We start from the raw sequence: 22204 nt of genomic DNA, 5'->3' as shown, positions 1-22204 counted from the left end.
CTCAACCCCACAAACATGTCCACCATCTCAGCCGTGTACAATGACACATGGTCTGTTTGGCGGCTACGCAATTTGACCCCAATATAAACCCCTGCCCCTACCCTCCCACTGACCTGGTCCTTTGAGGCAGCCATATACAACCGTAAAAAAAGCAATACCTGTTGACAATATATTACACCTCGACTCCTCCCAATACCCCTTTCCCTCGATCATGTCCACATCTATATCTGGTTTAGGAAACAGCTATGGAGGGACGTTCCCCAGGGCAACTGCTGACCCAACCTCTCTCTCTCTCCCAAACAACAATCAACCACATCCTGCTCTATCCTCCGTCCATACTCCCTCTGTTCTTCCACTCATCTCTCACATTGAGTTAGTACTTTTCCATTAAACGTATTGCCCTGTCAGTGTGTGCTTAGTGCGCATCTGCATCATCTACTTCTGTTTCGATAGTCCTACTGCACTGCACAGCAACGCACACTTTGAAAGAAATCCCACACGTGGGACACCCCACGAGCTCTGCATCCTAGTCGGCAAAGGAGGCGCAGCCGTGTGGATTGCGCTCCGGAATGGATAGACTTTGGCCGCAACGTTTGTGTCATGACTCATTCTGTGTTCCCAGTCTTGGATGCAAGACATATCAATGTTTTTCACGCCAACATGTCTTCCATGTTTTCTCCCCCTAACTTGATAATTAAGGTGTCCCATTAGCAGTCTGTTCAAATCTGACTTCTCTGTGGGACCGCCTATGGGGATTGTCTTTCCTTCGCTATGCTTCAGTTGAACTTCTGTAGGACCTACGTGTAGCTAAACAGTTTTTTCCAGAATAGAATATTTGCCTAATGATATAAAAAGCCCACTATGACAATTAAACATTTTTCCAAATACAAAATAATGGTGCATATGTGATCGAGTAGACAGTGGGACTCAATATATACAACTGATAAAAATCCACTTTAAAGGCATTCCAACACAGTAGCTCATCTGTTGGATCGGACTACTTGCACCTAAATAGGATTTCAAATTGTGACATATAGTGGGAGGGTCTACTGTAGCTATTTATGTTGAGTAATGGTATACTTCCATTTAGAGTCTCCTCCTGCTTTGTGGATAACTGTTATGCGTTCCCCTGTTCGGATGTTGCATGCCCAAATCAAGGCTTGGGTGCCATCTACTGTTATCAACTGACAGATCCCCAAAACATACAGTATATCTGTACAGGCCGTGTAGGTGCATGCCTTCTGGGGTGCTAAAGGGAATGAGTGATGGTAGTCTATACTTGTGTAGAAATAAAGAGGCAGAATGTTCTTGAAATCTAATTTTATTAATCTCAAAAGGTACCCTGTACCTTAAAAATTGTTCGTATTGGTTAACACTTGTCAAATGCAGTTGCTTGTTAATTTTAACTTCAATACTCAGATATTTTGAAGTTGCCATTTGGTTGTAATATACCACCTTACACAGTTTAACCAATCAGCAAGCAAAACATCTCAGTTTCCAAGTTCCAGCAAGCACTTGAACATGACAAAAGCACAAAATGTCCAGCATTTTACTAAAATATCTTTCTTATCGCTTTTGACTTATATCACTTTATTCTTCACATGTTGAAAAAAAATTTATACAAATGAAAAAGGAAACGTCTTTGAAGATGTTACGATTGTCAACTGATAACTGTAAAAGAATCAAAAATCCCAGCAGAGGGCAGCATTGTAAAGTGATTTCTTTTTTCTGGGAGGGAGGGTTTGAAAGGAAAGGGATGCTGCCTGTGAAGTAAAGGATCAGAAAGTCTGGTGAACAATCAACAATTGCTGTCAATCATACAAAATTATATTTGTGTGTGTGTGCTGTGAACATGTGTATAGTGTGGGAGAGTGCTGAGATCTGTCTGACCAAAGTTTGTGCCCTGATGCACAGAGCATAGAGGGAGCTGCTGGTTCAGCACAAGAAACCAGCATTTCCCCCAGTCCGACATCCTTCAGATCATTACACATCCTCGTCATGGTGGTAGCCACACACCACACCCACGTCCTCATCGTGGGCACAGTTGTGCTTGCCCACCTTTGCCCGTTTGCAGTCCAGTAACGTCCTCTCCGTGCCCTCACACTCCACGTCGTCCAGGAGTATGCTGCCGCCGCCGCCCCCAAGCTCCGCCCGCTTGGCCACGCGCAGGGCCACAGGAAAACCCAGCTGCCGGCACACCACGGTAGCCGCTTTGCTGTTGAACAAGTCGTCACACACCGTTCCCCACTCCCCTCGTATGTAAATCTCCACCCGTCCACGGTCCGACAGTTGCTCAGTGCTGATCAGCCGCACTGACCCGGTCCGGTGTTTCCGGCGCCGTCTCTTCCCATGGCCCTTCTTATTGACCCGGTTCCCTGTGGAGGTGTCCACCTTGTGACTCTGGCCATTTAGGAAGTTGTCCTCTGCCTTTGGGATGGTGAAGCTGGACCTCAGGGACTTAGATGTGGGCTTCGGTGAAGCCGTCCAGTACACTGGCCTCGGAGTGGTCTGAGGCCGGTTTGTGCTAACCCCTAGTGGTGAGGGTCTGACTGTAGGCCGAAGTGTTGGTTGGCTTAAGGCTGGTGATGTGGGCTGAGAGGGCCTTCTGGATGGAGTTGTCACAGGTGTTCCGGGCTTCGGGGTAACAGTGGTATAGGATGAGGTTTGTTTCTGCCTGTAGGGAGTGGTGGCATTGCCTGGCCTGGCCATTATGGGCTGAGTCCATGAGGTGGTTAATGCAATAGTAGCGGTGTCAGTAAGCCTCTTCTGCGTTGAGGCGGGGTTGAAAGGTGTCGTTGCAGGTTTAACCGTAACCCTTGTCCTTGTAGGTTTAACCGTAGCCCTTGTCATTGCCGGTTTAACCGCAGCCCTTGTCGTCGCAGGTTTAACCGTACTCCTTGACGTCGCAGGTTTAACCGTAGCCCTTGTCCTTGCAGGTTTAACCGTAGCCCTTGTCCTTGCAGGTTTAACCGTAGCCCTTGTCCTTGTAGATTTGGCGGAAGTCTTCGGCTTTGTATTTGGTGGTCTGCGGGTAGGTTTCATTGTAGTAAAGGGCACGGCTGCTGGAGGAGTAGGGAAGTTGGTGGTAGCTTTTGTTCTAGTGGTAGTGGTGGGTGCTGCGGTGGTCGTCGGCTTCTTGTCAATGACAAACTCTGTACAGAAGTTGTAAAGCGAGAGAAACAGCCTTTTAACTTCTAGCTCTCAAACTGACCAAGATGTGTTGTGCTATGACTAATGATAGCCTGCAAACGCAGAGTCACGCATGTTTGTTTGTGGTGTCACTTACGCTCCTTCGGGTGGAAGTGAATCAGCTTGCCCTTTATGTTGACATGTGTGGGCTTGAAGCTGCATTTGCCGGGAGGTGCTCTCCTAGATGGTTAGAGGAATCCATCAAAAAATCTGTTAGAATTTTGTGATTACTACAACTTAGGTGAGTAAGGTTTTGTCACTATTCAGTGGCCGTTTAGTTCGTTAGTTAGCAACTTAGGCTATGTTTTGTTTAATTTTACAACCATAACACTATCCTTAACCCCAGTACTGCAATACCTAGCTTTAACCCTAAAGTTACATTTAAGTTGTGAAATATCAAATGTTCTGTAATTTCATGATAGAATTTAGCACATTTGTAACTGATTATATGTTTGGTTAGTTCATTGTAATGTACCCTAATGTAACAAAACATGAAATTGACTGTTACAGATTTACATAATATGTCTCCCCTGAGACCAGGTTGGTAATAACCATGTCCCTATTTTCATGTTATATCAGTAAGAACCTTTCAACTGCATTGAAAAAGCTTGTGGTTCTCAGATAATTTGCAAGATGGGAGTGAGATTATCAATAATTGGAAGGAAAATAGAAATTAGTCAAAAGTCAAAAATCTGTCAAAAGTAGGTATGTTCTGGGAATCTGCCATTAATCCCAAAAGGCACACATGTTTTGTTTCCCCTGGACTTTATCTTGTTTTACAGTTTAGTAATTTAGCTGACGACTTTATCCAGCGTGACTTACAGTTGTGATTGCATACATTTCCGACCTGATCGAACCTACAACCTTTGGCGTTGCAATTGCCACACTCTACAACCTGAGCTCGGTTGTCATACCTGGATGGATCTATTATCTTATAGATCACCCCCGCTCTGGCAGCCGCACTGGGAGCTCCCGTTGCCAAGAAGTACAGCTCACCTAGAAATGAAAGGGAAGACAGAGCTAAGTAACAGAAGAAAGACAACACTGTCAAAATGAAAAGAAGATTCTTAACACGTTCTTCACTTAAATTAGCTTTTAAATCAGGTTTTTGGGGAAAATCATCAAGCTAAAGAGCCTGTAGGAAGTGGTGCTTTCTGAAGCTTAAACTGGGAGTTATATTTTCTTAAGGAGCAATAACATCATGTAACAACTGAGAGAAGCGCTTCGTGGTTATCTTGGGTAAGTGAATTCCTAAGCAGCATCCTCTTTAATGGACTTTTCATGTAAGGAAGAGTAGGAATAAAAACACGCAAAGACAAAAAACATTCATAGATTTTTGCGAATGTTACCTGCCTCATCTTCAGCAAAGGAGATGATGTATTTGTAATAGCTGTTGATAAGTTTGGGGAATTTACACGTCTGGCCTTTTCCCATGCAGATCTCCTTGTATTCCCAATCCCCTGTGTTTCCATTCTCCTTCAGTGACATTAGACGTCTAAAAGAAGACAAGGAGTCCCTCAGCCTAATAATCCTATATTGTCATGCATTTCAGAAATGTGTCTGTAATCCTTCAAGTTTTATAGCACTGTATTTGTGATTCAATATCTATTTTCAAGGCATAACCATCTCTGAAACATTTGAAGTGTATTACATTAATAAAACACTGTGTACACGGTAGGTTGTTTAAACACACACCCACTCATGAAATCCCCAAAAATGTAGAGGCCATTGAGATTGGGCATCTGGCAGCCGCGGTATACGTAGCCTCCAGTGACCGACTTCCCCAGTTTGTGGGGGTAAGCAAAAATTGGCAGGACGTCATCTGAGGACACAAAACAAACCATGTTACACATCCATCTTTGCTTTGATAATGGGCTGCAGGAGTTTTACTGTTCTTTAAGGATTTCTTAAATCGGCGAGTAATGAACCGATGTTTCACAGAGAATCAGCCTGGCGCTTGGGCCACAGTACACCTGCAAGAAGAAGGCTCACCAAGAGAGGAGTTACGACACAGCGTGTTGTCATAGCAGGAGAAGCCCTCTTTGGCTCTCCAGCCGTAGTTGCCACCCTTGACTATGAGGTCCACCTCTTCAAACTTGTTTTGCCCAACGTCCCCACAGAAGAGTCGGCCATGGCCCTGCCCGGTGATGGGATCACCGCGGTCAATGGAGCAGCGCCACATGTTGCGTACCCCGTAGGCATAGATCTCAGGGAGGGAGCCCTTCTCCCCGATGAACGGATTATCTGACGGGATGCTGTATGGGTCCAGGTTGTCATTGTGGTCCACGTCGAGCCTCAGCACCTTCCCTAACAGAGTGGACCTACAGGTATATGTACCGGGTTAGAGAAGGAGAAATTGTTTGCTTGTATTATTGCATCGACTAGAGTCTAAGTCGCAGTGATATGGAAGGATTTATGCTTCGAATCCTTTCATTTTTAGACATCATTTTTACGAACAGTCTTCAATGCTTTTTTTGAGTGCTGGAAGTCATGCCTTCGAACTGACCCGTTCTCTCACTCTCTCGTTCTCTCTCTCTATCACCCTCTCGCTCTCCTTATATAGACATGCCAGTATGTAGCCCACAGCGTCTTAAGTCAATATTAGCCTTCACAGGCTCCACAACCCTCACGTCCCTGGCCGTCCAGACACTGGATGTCAAGAAGCCCTCTGCGCATCTTTCTTCTCCTGTGGTGAGCTGAAGGGGACATTTCCACCCAATGCAACTCAAAAAGGCTGACTTAGGAGTAAACAAGGTAAAGCCGTGGTGTAAAAGTCCCTCTGTCTTTCCATGTATTCATTTTATACAGTATAGCTATACTACCCAAGCGAAACATATATATGTTTAAAAACACTTAATATACAGCTCCAGGAAAAATGAGGAGACCACTGCACCTTTTTCTTTCCTTTCCAAAAAAGTCGAAAAGGAAGGTTTTGAGTGAGGAACAGAAGGGTATGTGTGTGTCTGTAGAATTATGTGATTTATTAGGATTTACATACATTTAAAATAATCTGCAATTAATATTCAAGGGATTCAAAAGTAATAAAAAAAGTCCAATCAAAATAATTTTACAATACCTTCCTTTCCTCCCTCCTTGGCATTCAATTTTAGGCCGGAGAGTATACAACTTTATTTTAGCATTTCCAAAGTACGCGTTAATCTACACTCGGCCGACAGATACATAACCTCAGCCAGACAGCCACTACTTGTACAATGTTGCTAAATAGTAAGAACCATTACACTATTAATCATCAGGATTATGAACAGAATGGCCAATATTCTACCTCAGCTCAGGCCTTTAGAAGGACTGGTAAACGTCCTATTCCAGTCCAACCGTACATGACAGTGGTGATTATCATGTGGAACGAAAACAGCAGACGTCATTCAACAACATTCTCTGCAAATGTTATATTTGGCCTGGCTCTGCAGGTCTAGACTGGCCGCTGACCAGCGTTCCTACAACCGGATTGGCACAGTTGCGCAATGTCCTTGCCCGTGATTCATAATAACAGTGCACACTAAGACGTAGACTGAACAATTCTCACTGATGTTTGTCCTTGAAGAAGGGCTTAGAACCTCTCACGATATCACTGTGTGACCAATGCTGCCGTTTAGTTCAAACAGTAGCAGTAGAATTCCTTTGGTAACACTGAGTTATTACAGAATAGCCCTTTGCCACTCAGTAGACTCTGGGCACTGACAACCACTGCTCTGGCCCCTGCCAGGTGAAAACTAAACTTCTAGTGCCAAGCCACATATTCTAAGCAACTGTACTGTCTCTGTATGTATGAATACAGTGGATATAAAATGTCTACACACCCCTGTTAAAATGCCAGGTTTTTGTGATATAAAATAATCAGATAAAGATAAATCATATCTGAACTTTTTCCAGACGGAAAAAACAAAAATCCAGAAAACCCCATTGTATGATATTTAAATAATTAATTTGACATAAGTATTTGATCACCTACCAACCAGTAAGAATTCTGGCTCTCACAGACCTATTAGTTTTTCTTTAAGAAGCCCTCCTGTTCTCCACTCATTACCTGTATAAAAGACACCTGTCCACACACTCAATCAAACAGACTCCAACTTCACCACAATGGCCAAACCCAGAGAGCTGTGTAAGGACATCAGGGATAAAATTGTAGACCTGCACAAGGCTGGGATGGGCTACAGGACAATAGGCAAGCAGCTTGGTGAGAAGGCAACAACTAGAAGAAAAACCATTAGTAACATAGATTAGAATCCTGCAGCTCATGCAAGGTCCCCCTGCTCAAACCAGCACATGTCCAGGCCCGTCTGAAGTTTACCAGTGACCATCTGGATGATCCAGAGGAGGAATGGGAGAAGGTCATGTGGTCTGATGAGACAAAAATAGAGCTTTTTGGTCTAAACTCCACTCGCCATGTTTGGAGGAAGAAGAAGGATGAGTACAACCCCAAGAACGCCATCCCAACCGTGAAGCATGGAGGTGGAAACATAATTCTTTGGGGATACTTTTCTGCAGAGGGGACTGGACGACTGCACCGTATTGAGGGGAGTATGGATGGGGCCATGTATTGCGAGATCTTGGCCCTCATTAAGAGCATTGAAAATGGGTCGTGGCCGGGTCTTCCAGCATGACAACGACCCGAAACACACAACCAGGGTAACTAAGGAGTGGCTCTTTAAGAAGCATCTCAAGGTCCTGGAGTGGCCTAGCCAGTCTCCAGACCTGAACCCAATAGAAAATCTTTGGAGGGAGCTGAAAGTCCTCATTGCCCAGTGACATCCCCGAAACCTGAAGGATCTGGAGAAGGTCTGTATGGAGGAGCGGGCCAAAATCCCTGCTGCAGTGTGTGCAAACCTGGTCAAGAACTACGTATGACCTCTGTAATTTCAAACAGGTTTTCTGTACCAAATATTAAGTTCTGCTTTTCTGATGTATCAAATACTTATGTAATGCAATCAAATGCAAATTAATTACTTAAAAATCATACAATGTGATTTTTCTGGATTTTTGTTTTAGATTCTGTCACTCACAGTTGAACAGTACCTATATAAAAATGTGAGACTTCTACATGCTTTGTAAGTTGGAAAACCTGCAAAATCGGCAATGTATCAAATATTTGTTCTCCCCACTGTACATAGCATTGAGATTCATGCCTGTCATGTCGAATGCACAGGGGTGGAGGTAATTAGCACATGGCAATCCTTACCATTTTACCACTGACAAGGAAGGTCAGAGCATTCTACTTGTCCTATCTACATTTTACCGGAAAATACTAAACTTTAATGAATCAATTTCTTATAGTGTTGTGCAAATTTCAAGAGTTTTTATTAAAGTATCCTTATATGGTCCAGGGCCAGTTCCCGTCTTATGGATTTTTGAGAATTTGTAATCAAATATATATGAAATGCAGCCCTGATTCCAAAAAAGTTGGGATGCTGGGTAAAATGCTAATAAAACAGAATACAATGATGTGCAAATCAGTTTCCGGCCCAATATAAAAACATAATTCTATCACTTTAGTATCCCTTAATAAGCTGATAGAGTGGCAGTTGAATAATATATTTAACAAACACACCAAAAGGCAGATTGTGACCTGTGCCAAAATACACCAAGTACCATTCTAAGTAAATGTACCCAGCATTTACAGGTGATTCATATGGGAATGTTCCCCTCATGTGCATGGTGGGTGAATGACAGCAGCAGTATTCTTCATTCCAATAGAGTCTACTCTGAACATACCTCACATGTTGCATTTTAACTTTACCGTTCATCTATCCATTTTAATATGCACATTTGCATCTTTGTATTGATCCATACACTATATACTGCATGTTTGTCACATACTGGTCAAACTGATTGTTTTTAACAACGAGGAAATTACATTTGGTGGTTGCACCAGCCACAAAATTAAAACAACATTTTGATAACAAATCTGGCCCTTGGTTGGAAATGGGGAACTTTCACAGCCAATCACAGCATTGGCGAGTAATCTGTACTGTGAAACAACATCATTCCACTATTACAATTTTTTTTAAGTATTAGAAAATACAACAGTTATATTAATATCCCATGTTTAGAATCTGTAAAGGTGATTCAGAGCAGTCTCTTCACTGTAGCTTCTATTTAAATCTGGTGTAAACAAGTTATGTTTATCATTTAAAAGTTAAATATTAGCCTTTAGGTAAACTTAGATGAACCCTTATTTCTAAGAATGTCCTTCAACTACTAGCTCAGTATGGACTAATACAGTATCTCTAGCTATCCTGACCATTACCATTATGCCAAATTACTAACTATCACCCTTTAATTGATCTCCTTGGACTCCTTTGAACTTTACAATGAAAAGATCACAGTGACTTACTTATTCTGGGAGTTCCCAAACTTGCCAAAGGGGTCCCCGGCTCTTCCCCCATCACCAATGAAGATGTAGAGGTAGCCATCATGCCCAAAGAGAAGCTGGCCCCCATTGTGGTTAGAGGCTGGCTCCACTACTTCCAAAATAGTCCTACAGAGAAAAGCGTGTTTGACTAGACATCGCTAAATTAGAATTCAATAGGAAGAGAATGGTTCCTGGTCTCCATTTTAAATTTGCCGGTTATGTTAGATTTGTACTGTTTCAAAAATGTAAAGACAGGCAATTGAATAGAGCCAAGGACACTAGATGTTCTGCAGTGCTTGGCATTCTGCAGTGCTTGGCATTCTGCAGTGCTTGGCATTCTGCAGTGCTTGGCTTTCAGCATGTCTTCACTTACCTCTCAGAGGAATGGTCCAGCTGGTTCATGTCATCAGTGGACAGTGTGAACTCACTGATGCGGATCCGCTCCTCTTTCTTTACCGACACAGAGTAGTAGACGTAGGCCTTCCGCACCACCGTGAAGCGTGGGTGGAGGGCCATGCAGAGGAAGCCCCTCTCGTCCCCCGCCCAGGGAGAGGTGAGCACGGCCCGTGTCAGGTTCAGGAAGGGCCGGTCAATGCGGGAGCCATTGGCCAGGTACGTCCACACGTAGCCGAGCTGTTCGGCCACAAAGAAGCGGTGGGTGCCGTCGTCGGCGTGAACCATGGCCACCGGGTTCCTCAGGCCATTGGCCACCTCCTGCAAGCACAGCTGCACACAGCCCTCTGGGTCGGCCCAAACGTCTCCCAGGTTGGCATTGAGCTTATCATTGGAGAGCACATTTGGGTAGCAGTACTCCCTGTCTTTGAGTTCCAGCAAGTCGCAAAACTTGTTGCGGTCCTCCTCTATGCCCGCTGTGGCGTTGTTGTCAGTGAGCAGGCTGATGGTGTAGCGACACTGTTGCCAGAACTCAGTGCAGTAGTCACCGCACAGGCCTGGCAGATCCCTCATGGGTGTGTTAGCATCCTCAGCATCATAAAGGTGGGCAGCGTATGGAGAGCACTCCTGCAAGAGGGAAGAGTCTTTCTTAAAAAAGGGTTGATACTTTGCGGGCTCGCAGTTCACACACTTCATTCTCGGTAACCATTGGCGCACCGCAGTTTCAATGGACCCCCCCCGCCCCGCCCCGTCTAGAAAAATCAGCAACGGTCGGAAGACTTACGGCGCAAGCTTGTCAACGTCACGTGTTTGGCAGAGGACAGACAGATGACACATGCTAGTGCTGCACATGGGCCCCCTAACAACTTGTCAGTTTCAGGAGTCCTACTTTTTAGGCTTCTCATTTTCATAATAAGCAATGTGCCTTAGCTGTGGGCTTGAGCCACATGGTTTGTGTGAATTTATATTCAGACTTTTAAAGCATATCCTAGAGGTAAATGCAAATGTGTGATACTATGCAGTTATTTTGATTTCTGAAAAGAACAAAGGTTATATAAAAAGTCTTCAGCAAATATTTTCCTCTCAGTACTCATCGGACCAGCTGGTAAATGTCTAGCTTGCAACAAGACTGGTTTAAATGCATCTTGGAAAATCAAATTGCTTATAAGTCAAAAGCCACAAAATTACAAGCATTGCACTGCTGGTAAACCATTGGGACAATTATGCAAAGCACAGAAACCACTCTCCCAGCTGGTTTTGAATTAGGCAATTCTGGTACCAAGACTGATTAATTACATACTGAAGTCTGAAACTCAGGAGTTATACTGTACACTGTAGTTTGGCAATCATTTGTTGCCATGTAAAAACAAGATTCATTTTCTCAAAGGTATCATCAAACAATGAAAAAAAACTTTCCACATGAACAGCACTGGCCAGCTCAGAGTTGAAATCTGTTGCTAACCATACATTGCTGGGTGATTATGCAATCACATGATTGCCAGGCAGTGATGTAAAGTCAAAGGGAGTAATCTGGGCTTGATGAGTATCATGCACAGCAACACCATATGTCTGTGTTGGGGGTTTACAACAAGTAGCAACTGACAGATTTAGGAATATATCTGCTATGAAGTGCATAGAAATATCTATGCAAGGCCTTGAATTTAGTGGGTAGAAATATAATTTTTAATGTCCTGTTTGCTTTGGATCAGGTATTCTTCAAGGATGTATTATGTTCTATTCATCCTTCCCTCAATCCTGATGTGTCTCCCAGTCCCTGCCTCTGGGAAGCATCCCTATAGCATGATGCTCCTGCCACCATGTTTCAGGGATGGCATTAGACAGGTGACGAGCAGTACCATGTTTTTTTCACCAGACGTGGCGCTTGTCATTTAGGCCTAATCATAAAATTTTGTTTTCATCAGATTAGAAAATATTTAAATTCATGCTCTCAGAGTCCTTCAGGCGGCATTTCATATGTCTCTTACTCAGGAGTGGTTTCCTCCTAGCCAGAGACTTCTGACAGAGTTTCACATCTCAACATATAAACTCTGTAGCTCTGTTAGATTGGGTATTGGATTCTTGGTCACCTCCCTGAGTAAGGCCCTTCTTGCCGGTTTTCTTTGTTTAGCCGGACAGCAAGCTCTAGGAAGTCTTGGTGGTTCCAAACTATTTCCATTCCACAGTGATGGAACCTGCTGTGCTCCTGGAAACGTTCAATGCTTTATCAATGTTTTTATAACGTTTCCCAGATTTCCCCTAATGCCTCAACAAACATCTATCTCAGTGGTCTACAGAGTTGGACTTCATGGCTAGGTTTTTTCCCAGATGTGCACTGTGAAGTTTTGAACCTAATATAGACTAATGCGTGCCTTTCTACACCATGTTCAGTCAATTGACTGTGGCATAGAGGGATTCTAATCAAATTATAAATACATTGTAAAGATTATCAAAGGAGACAAGATGCATTTTAGCTCAAGGGTCATAGTAAAAGGTCTGAATAGTAAAAACATTGACATTTTTTTTCTAAACGTGTACTTTTGTTTTAACACACATCATTATTACTTTGATCTTAGCATATCTAGATTTGGCCCTTGTTCAGGGTTCATGTGTATCTGCAGATTTAAAATGTTTCCCAGCAATCTCCTGGCAGGGTGCCTCCCCTTTCAGGTCATGCTGGGTCCCATTTCCTTTGTACATGCCGTGGAACTGTCCAGAGAAATCTTATCAAAAGAGCTGTATTCACTAAACCTATTCAAAGCTGGATTGATTTCATTTGCTTAAGTCCAATCCAAGAAAAGTGTATCTCTGAATGTATGATGCTATTGAGCTACGCCAAGCGGACAGAAACCTCAGAAGCAATTACCCTTCTAAGGCTCTCTGTAATAAACATACCAGCGCTACCCCTAATCATATATGCTCTTGTCTATTTCAGCCCCAAAGATCAATAGGTCATTGTTGTTTTTTGCCAGGTTTCATCTCATTTTGATATTTTGTGTTGACCAAGTGTTCTACTGCATGCAGCACTGATAATGGTGTCAGTCACTTAACTGGAATGTTTTGTGTGCATCCTTTGGAAAAACTGGGTAACACTTCCTTTGGTCCCAATGCTGCATCTGCACATGCTCAGTAACCCAACAACTATCCACTAACCCTAACCTTAACCCTTATCATTCTAAATGTAAACTGATGTTACCTTAAATGGCAGCCATTGCCTTAAGCTGCTTATCAACAAAATAGTTTGTGGACAGTTTGACCATCTGTAGAGGAACTCAAAATATAGTGCAACAAAAGACTGTAATTTAGGGTGGCGGTGGGCCTCTTACAATAGCAATCGGCCAAACTTAACTCCACGTGTCTTTTCAAAGAGATTGCAACCAGATGTGATGTTTCAAAATGTGAACCAAGTCCGGCAGTCCTGCGCGTGCGCTCCCAGAAGTACACCGTAAGACGGCAGTAAAACAGTTAAGTACAGTGCAGTGTGAGCTGGCCGGGTTAAAACAGCGTTTCTTGGTTTCCTTTCCTCCATGAGTCACCGTAGTCAACATAAATACATTCAAAGAGACCTCTAAGACGTACCTCCTCCCAAAAGGGTTGGATGGTGAAATTAGTGCCTGTGTGCTACATCATGTTCGAGGTCCACGTTGCCACATTCAACATGAGTGTGAGCGCTTTCTACTTCGGACACTGGGAAAGTGGTATGAGAGAGACTACATTGAGTTGATGGTTGATGTCTAGTCTAACCATTTGTTTTGTATGCCTGTAGTCAGTCCCTTGCTCAGTGTCCAATTACTTCAGCTGGAGTCAACTCTTCACCTCACCCTCCCTGCCTCACTCCCTCCTTCCAGTGGAAATATGATATATCCTGTTCCGTAGCCGGTCCTCAAAGGGCCTCATCCCAGATTACAAACAGCCCCCTGTATCTTTGATAACTGTCTGGACAAAGGGCATCCTTGAGCAGAGTTTACCCTGGCTAAGTGGCAGCGGCGTCAGGTCTCCTGCCACTGACCACACAGCCTCTACCTCAGCATGGTTCACAGGAGAGCTGAGGGCCCAGAACCACAACTAATTTCCACTGGATCTCAGTCCGAGTAAGGCCAGAGGCCACATTCAAATGATCTGCCATTCTCATCCTTGGTTGAAGAGACAATTCAAGGCCTTACATAGTCCCTTGAACTGCACATTTGGAGAAGCCTGGGGTATGTAATTATCATGAGGTTCACGTTTCAGTAGTGAATGGGATGTAATGTGTATACAAATTTGAATGAAATGCAGATTTATGATTCATCCAGTAACATTGAGTTATTTAATAATTTAAAGTAAATCCAATATAAACCATGCATTAGCAGTTGTAACGTATTAATCAGTGAAGTATAATAACTGGTGGTTACTTGCTAAATATTGACCAAAACTTTTTCCAAATGCACTGACACATTCTAACCCAATTTACGCCAGGATATTATTATTCAACTTTATTTAAATGGCTGCACAGTTAAACATGAGTTATTTTCTAATTTTCTAGTTTGATGTAATGATGCTTGTTCCCAGGAACCAAATGCACTGACACATTCTAACCCAATTTACGCCAGGATATTATTATTCAACTTTATTTAAATGGCTGCACAGTTAAACATGAGTTATTTTCTAATTTTCTAGTTTGATGTAATGATGCTTGTTCCCAGGAACAGAACATTTTACATACAGTTCAAGTCAAAAGTTTGGACACACTTCTCTTGACTGGTACTGAAATGTGACCCATATTTGATATCCCGATCTCCTTGACAGATTTTCACCTCACGCAATTCACCTTCTGTCCAACTACTGATTCTGTGTATATTCAAATTGAACTTTTAAATAAATTATTTACCAGCAGGTATAACTGCTAAAAGCCTAGATTATTTTGATGTGGCAGACCTATGAAGTATTAAAAACGAGTCGTCAAATTATATGACTGCAGAAAGTATATCTTATTTGCACGTTGTAGGAGACATTGGCTAAAATCCACTTAGGTGACCGACTTCAGTTTACCTGACAGAGGATGGTACGGATGTATTTCGCACAGGTCACGTAACCCAAGTAATCAAAGTGGTCCATGATGTTGTAGAAGTTCTTGGAGATCTGGTCATCTTTCTCCAGGTCACAACAGCCAAACTTTGCATATTCCTTGCAGAAGACCAGAGGCTCCCTTGGCTGGAAAGGGGGTTTATAATCCAGGCACTGGGGGTGTGTGTTCCCTTGCCGGGGCACAAGGAGGACCAGTGAGACCCACAGCAGCTCCAATCCGTCCACACTTACCCTATTCATGGCAATGGCAGGACACCCCGCCACCTGTAGGGACAGACGCAGACTTCCAAAGGGTCTGTGTGTGGTGTTGATTCAGTCCCAACACTGACGCCTGACTGTGGAAGAGCCTTCCTGTGTTTTCCTCCCTACATGTGCTCCTTCACGGGACAAAAAAACCATCCGGTGGTGGCGAGCAACAGGCCCTTTCATTCAGCAGTCAACCCCTGGCCACCACGCCGCTTCTACTCTCACCCAGATCCTATTACCCCCCCCACACACACACACACACCCCACCCCCCAACCGACTCACCCGCTCCCTCCTCCCCTTGCTCTCCCTCTCTCTCGGTCAGACACACGGCATTCTTTCCCAGTGCAGCGTGTCTGTATCGCCGAGCTGAGGCTCCCATCCCCCCTCCGCATACTCAGCCTTTTCTCCTCTTCCCACTCACCTCTGTAGTCTGCCCCACAGATACACGGAGGAAACGGGAGAGTCGTCTGGGCGGTCGAAAACGACCCGGGACGTGTGCTGGAGGAGGAGAGCAATGGATTCTCAGCACACCACGAGAAATGCCGTAGCCTGCCTTAAAGCATGTCTTTATGACAGTGTGCAGTTATGTTATGTTATGTTCGGAATGGGCCTCTGCCGTCATTCAAGCGGCACTCAGTCACATGAAATTGGTTTAAAACCAACTATCTAAAGTGATCAGAGGCAAATATAAGACGAGACAGCCTTTGAAGCGCTGCTGCTGAATGCTGTATCCTAGATCTAATGGGTATACAAATGCCACTAGCATCTGTCTCTCATTTTGTCAGCCACCCCCTTCCCATGTGCTTAGCTTAAGATCTCATACATTAATACTGCACGTACGTGTTTCTTTGCTAACACCTTAGGAACAGATAATGTCCTCATCCAATTGCACATTTTGAACATATGGATATTTTCTAAAAATGGCTATAGTAAATAAAAAAACAGCTCACTATAACAACGGTACATTTAAATGTATTCTATAGTTTTTCTTTTTCAGACATTTTAAAGACATTGTCTGATTTCTGTTTGCTTGTGAAATATCTATGAGTCTTAGTGAGTCACAATAAGTGTGCAGAACCTTCTGGGAATTGTGATATGTGCAGCCAATTCTCATAAACAATTCAGATAGACAGGATCCAGGCGTAGCCTGGCTCATGGCTTTGAGGAAAGATTATCTAAGTAATTTGGTTGCCTGATTACTCTGAATTTGTCTGCTGGTCTATCGTTCCCTACATTCTGAGATTGCCATTGTTACAGTCTTTGGGTGGTGTAATACAGATGAAGGGTGTTGTACCACAGAAAGAAAACACAGTAGGGCAAATCATAGTATCAAAGCCTATGACACATTTTCAAAAGGCTGTTTTACTTGTGTTTTCTGTATTCAGTTTCTGAGACAATATATTTTTGTTGTAGACATTTTTAATGTGTTGTATACTCATATTCAAAATTGCTTGTTTCGGGAGGAGATATAGGGCAGTCTTCTCCGGCAGAAAAAACAATAACCTTGAAACAAGACAAAGAAATGGAACAAGTCCCATTAATTGCTCAGTTGATGTACAGTTTTGGATGTGAGTCACAGACATTAGATATCATTCAAGTGATGGAAGGCCAATTATCTAATATCTTGTATTTGAAGGGATGTACACCTAAATGCAAGTTTTGTGATAAACAGAAAGTGTTTGATTAGCAGAATAGCTGTACTATAAAACAAAACATTCTGAATTGTGGTAGATGTTTTTTCACAACAAAAGGTTGTGAAGATTGGGTGTTATTGGGTGTTTCAATATAATGTAAAAGGCAGCACCAAAACACCAAAGGATGTATTTCATGCTTGGCAAAAGTCCTGGGTTACCTAAGAAAATGTCTAAAGCAAGTTTAAAAACAATTATGAATACAATGAAAAGTAGCAAAGCCTTCTTTTATAAAATAACTCAGTGTGGTCTCTCTTAGAATGCAACCTGACTTTGCGTGGCCTCTCAGGCTTTTTGCAGAACTCCCTACATTGTGGTGTTCAATTTTCATGTTCGCTTGGACAATCGGAACTGAACAACAGATTATCTTTAGCGAGACGGTGAGATAGAGAAACATCGCTCATCCAAATGAAAGGGTGACCCCTTGTGTTTGGGGGTTTGCAAAACCAGGAAAGAACACAAGAGACTGATGCTGTTATGTTATGTGAGGACGCTCAAATCTGTCAAATACAGGCTTCAGTCTAAAGATTACGGCACCCCTTGAATCTATGGCTGTGTTGTGGTTTGCCATGGATACTATGACCACTCCTCTCTGTCAGGAAATAAATGCTGTCGCATTGGTCTGTATCTCCAGTTCCCATCTCTTCCTGCCTGTTTCCTTCTGATTACCATCTCAGGGAGGAGTGTCCATTCATTTACGAGACAACGCAGGGGCAGTGAATGTCATGCTCTAACGCCCCCCCTTCCATCTCCAACCTGAGAGCCTGGCGGGGTGACACAGGGAGAGGGTGCGTTCGGCTCACACGGGAAAGTGATGAGTGTCTGGGCTCGTTCAGGGCCAAACAGTGTGCCGGGCTGCTCTTTCAGAATGACACGCGGCTGATACCACCTTTTAGTTTAGTATGACTAAGCATGACTTCTTCGGAAGTGTTGTTTGGTTTAATAAACAGTGACTGTGTGATTGTTATACATTTACAATGTTGGAAACAAGTGGTCATTTTAGGTATGAGATGTAACCGTCTGAGGTTTTTGAGTGTTTTGGTGGCTATCTATTGTACTATACTAGCCCCTGTCCTATCCCACACCTCTCTATACAGACTCCCTCCCATGAGGCCCAAGTGGTCTTGTCTGTAAAGCATGTCGCTTGCAATGCCAGGGTTGCTGTTTTGATTGCTGTGGGGAAGTTGAACTGAAACTGACACCCTCACTAGATTCATATAATTTGGCAGACTGTCTTATCCAGAGCAAATTACAGTGGTGAGATCATGCATTCTCATAATCTTTCACACTGATCCCTTTCTACTAATCAAACCCACAACCCTGGGGTTAAAAGTGCAATGCTTTAGCGATTGAGCTACAGGAGAGATGTTACAAACCGTCACTCAACGTAAAATGTGAACAGAGCTCTCCATTAGTCACCTAGAAGCCATCTGATTTCAGTGTTGTAGTATTCAAGCACACAGTGCTATACTGTTCCCATGTTCTCTACTTTATAAACATGGCATCGAATGCCCTAAAGTGTTCTCCCTGAAGATACGTGTGTTGTCAGAACATACCGCACAAACCCTGTGTCTAATTTTACAGTGTTATTCAAACTGACTTTAGAATTTAGAATCAAAAACACACTGTAAAGTCTTACAGTAGATCCTGTTGAGATATTGTTTCCAGATTACATATTATGTAACGCAGCAGAGCTAAGCTAGTTCCCACTAGATTGTTCCAACCCAAAAACAGCAGGTGGGTTACTGCTTTTACCTCGTGTTTCACCAAAGTAGATCTTAGAAATAAATTATGAGAAAATAGAAAAGTGCCCAAACGGTGCATTTCCAATGAGGACTTACCCCAGTGTTTCAAAAAAAGGTTGTGGGGGCAGTGGAAAAGCACCAAAATGGCCCTGAAAAAGCCCAGTATATAAGCTTCAGTCAAATTGCTACTGACACTGATTCCTATTTCACTTATTTTTTATTAGATAGATAGGAAAGACACATTAATTTCTTATTACTGAATAAAAGTCACATTTGAAACAAAGGGGCATTATCTCTAGGTCACTTGAGTGTGTCTGTGCCAGAACTAATACCACTAGATGTTAACCCTTCAAGTAAAGTTGCTGGGGCTAGGTTTAACCAATAAAAAAATAAAAAATAAATGTACGATTTAGAAATTGGAATAACATAACAATGCTTAACAAGCTGTTTTGGTCTATCTAGCTTGGACAGTTCAGGACATACTGTTTTAGTGTTAATTAACATTAATAATTCAAAGAGGTTCACATTTAGATCACCATAAGCCCATTTTAAGTTGGGATAGTGAAAACATGTGAAACAAAGTTTGTTTTGGTCTCTCTAGTATGAAAGGTCTAACAGATACTAGACCAGGGGTGTCAGGCAGGTTCCATCAAGGGCTGAATGTCTGCAGGTTTTTGGTTTTTCCTTTAAATTGGTTCCCCATTCAGACCTAAACAACCAGGTGAGGGTAAACCTAACCAATTAGAGACCTAATTAATCAATCAAGTGCAAGGTGAGAGCGAAAACCTGCAGACACTCTGCCCTCCGTGGGACCGGTTTGACACCTCTGTACTAGATCATCTGTGAACATGGATCTTCAGGTCTTCCCAAAGCCTTTCACTGGTGTTGAGTTCAAGCTTTGGCTAAGACAAGCCCATTCATAGACTGGTCCAAAAGCCACTCCAGCATTGTGTGCTTCAGGTTTTCACTGTGATGAAAGATATATTTTCTCCCCAGTGTCAAATCCTTTGCACTCTGGATCAGGTTTTCTTCAAGGACCTCTCTGGATTTTGCTCTGTTCATCCTTCCCTCAATCCTGACAAGTCTCTCAGGCCCTGCTTCTGAGAAGCATCCCCAAAGCATAATGCTCCCATCACCATTTTTCACTGTAGGGATGGTATTAGCCAGGTGATGAGTGGTACCTTGTATTTTGGCAGACATGAGAACTGCTAGCTTAATTTTTGTCTCATCAAACCAGAGAATATTTTTCCTTATGTTCTCAAAGATCTTTCATGCCTTTTACCAGAGATGGTTGTCCTTCTGGTAGATTCTACTATTTCTACAGAGAAACTCTGAAGCTCTGTTAGAGTGCACACTGTGTTCTTGGTCACTTTGCTGACCAAGGGCCTTCATGCCCAGTTACATAGTTTGTCCAGACAGACAGTGTTAGGAAGAGTCTTGGTGGTTCCAAACTATTTCCATTCCACAATAATGGAGCCCACTGTGCTCCTGGGAACATCCAAAGCTTTAGCAGTTTTTTGTAACCTTCCCTAGATCTATGCTTTAACTCAATTCTATCTTGGAGGTCTATGCAGAGTTCCTTGAACTTTTTTTGTTCTAACATGCACTGTTGAGGAGAGGGGACAGGATACATCGGAGCTCAATTTGGAGTGTTATGAAAAAGGGTCAGAATACCTTTGCACATAAGATTTATTTTTGCTTTCTCATTATGGGGTATTGGTATAGATTAATGGTGAAATAATTTATTAATAATTCATTAATAAACTCCACACAAAATGTGGAGAAAGTGAACAAGTCAATAATTCCCAAGGGCACTGTTCTGTTAGTATTCAATATGAAGTCAATTAAGAAATCCAAATTCAAGGAATCTCATTAAAGTCAATGAAGTTTTAAAAGTGTAATAAACGTTAGGTATTTAATGAGGGGGGTCAAAGAATAAACCTCCTGCACTGAGAAGGCACTGCACTGTGAAGGGACTGCTCTGAGAAGACATTGAACTGAGAAGGCACTGCACCGGAAAGCACTGCATTGTGAAGGGACTGCTCTGAGAAGCCATTGAACTGAGAAGGCACTGCACCGGAAAGCACTGCACTGTGAAGGGACTGCTCTGAGAAGACATTGAACTGAGAAGGCACTGCACTGGAAAGCACTGCACTGTGAAGGTACTGCTCTGAGAAGACATTGAATTGAGAAGGCACTGCTCTGGAAAGCACTTCACTGTGAAGGCACAGCTCTGAAAAGACAGCTCAGAGAAGACTGCACTGAGAAGGGCAGAATCTTCTTATTTGGTCATTACATTCTCGTTATCTTTGTCAATAAAACCATGTATTGTGAATATAGTAGTTGTTGGTTTGTCTTTTGCATTCCTACATTACAGACTAATGAATGAATAATTGTAATTTCTAGGTCCTACTTAGATCACCAGATCATCACCAGGGCATCACCAGAACAATATCATACAGAAAGAAATGCTTTTCATATTACTCAAAAAATTATATTAAGTCACGCCACCTCACCCCATAAGGTTAACAGTGAAAAAGGTAATAAGTTACTTGTTGACACGTTACTGCAAAAGAAACACCAACCAAACAACCACTGAAGTGGAAACTACTAAGATGAAGCTTAAGATGGGGAGACCCAATTTTGAATACTGAGGCAAGAGTCTGGAATGCAGGAAACTGCTGAATGATTTACAATTAAAGATTACGTTACCTAAGAGTCCTTTAAAGTATCCCAGAGATTATTAAAAGGCTGTATCTGGGAAGCTGTTATAGTACACAAGAAAAACTTAATAGGTGGCAGAGAAATAACAATAATTATAACCTATCCTAGGATCCCATCATTATAACTCATTACATTTCGCCACAAGACACCCAATGGCAGGTTTCACCTCAAAAGACCCTTGGGATTAGTTACCTCGAGAGTGAGGGCGGTATTTTCCTCAAGAGAACCGGGGCAGTATTTGTAACACGGCCAACATGTGAATGTGTAGGATGATTGGATGTGTCACAAGGTGGAGAGTGGCAGGTTCTATGGACTGGGGTTAGCAGGTCTGGTAGAGACGTAGGCAGGCGGGATGAAGGACTGTTTCAGTAGTTATTCTGTGACTCATAAACACATGGCACTTAAGCATCGAGGCACATTATGATTTCCATTCTTGATTTGAATTTCCCTCAATTGCACTTTGATAAACACACCAAACATAAACCAAGGGAACCAAAATGTTTCTGGGTCAAGTCCACAAGGTCTTTGCACTCTTGGCTTCTCTGTGGGCGGCTTCCTGGAACAGGAAAAACAAGTAGGATTTAAATGCACTGAGATCTCATGACCTTTCCATTAATCATTGAAATCACATGAAATTGGCAGTGTTATATGGACAGATTGCATATGCATCTTAAGTATTAACACAACATATAAGCAAGTCAAGTTTTTAATCGAGCTTTAACAGGAAGTCACTCTGGATAACAGCATCTGTTAAATTACTAAAATGTGAATGTAAAGCGGT

At 42.7% G+C, this 22204-nt stretch overlaps 1 protein-coding gene across 1 annotated transcript; it reads right to left on the bottom strand.

The window, feature by feature from the left end:
• Positions 1–1305: 1305 nt before the first annotated feature.
• On the bottom strand, positions 1306–15510 carry si:ch211-136a13.1 (HHIP-like protein 1). The gene is made up of 9 exons (XM_010891970.4): positions 14981–15510; positions 9936–10582; positions 9545–9688; positions 5182–5510; positions 4885–5011; positions 4539–4684; positions 4104–4185; positions 3287–3369; positions 1306–3152 (listed from the first exon to the last, which is right to left on the bottom strand). The coding sequence occupies exons 1-9, from the start codon at positions 15254–15256 to the stop codon at positions 1984–1986; spliced, it is 3003 nt and encodes a 1000-aa protein (XP_010890272.3). The 5' UTR covers positions 15257–15510; the 3' UTR covers positions 1306–1983.
• Between the last annotated feature and the right edge of the window lie 6694 nt (positions 15511–22204).

Source organism: Esox lucius, chromosome 1 (assembly GCF_011004845.1).
Source record: "Esox lucius isolate fEsoLuc1 chromosome 1, fEsoLuc1.pri, whole genome shotgun sequence".
Classification (NCBI taxonomy): domain Eukaryota; kingdom Metazoa; phylum Chordata; class Actinopteri; order Esociformes; family Esocidae; genus Esox; species Esox lucius.
This window is presented reverse-complemented; position numbering and strand designations above follow the sequence as displayed.

What these genes read in the sequence shown, in the direction of transcription:
- si:ch211-136a13.1 (XM_010891970.4), bottom strand. Translation starts at nt 15,256, where the DNA reads ATGAATAGGGTAAGTGTGGACGGATTGGAGCTGCTGTGGGTCTCACTG. An exon ending in TCCGTACCATCCTCTGTCAG is followed by an intron (nt 10,583 to 14,980) that starts GTAAACTGAAGT and finishes TCCCTCTTGCAG; the next exon opens with GAGTGCTCTCCATACGCTGC. An exon ending in CTTTGCTGAAGATGAGGCAG is followed by an intron (nt 4,186 to 4,538) that starts GTAACATTCGCA and finishes TTTCATTTCTAG; the next exon opens with GTGAGCTGTACTTCTTGGCA.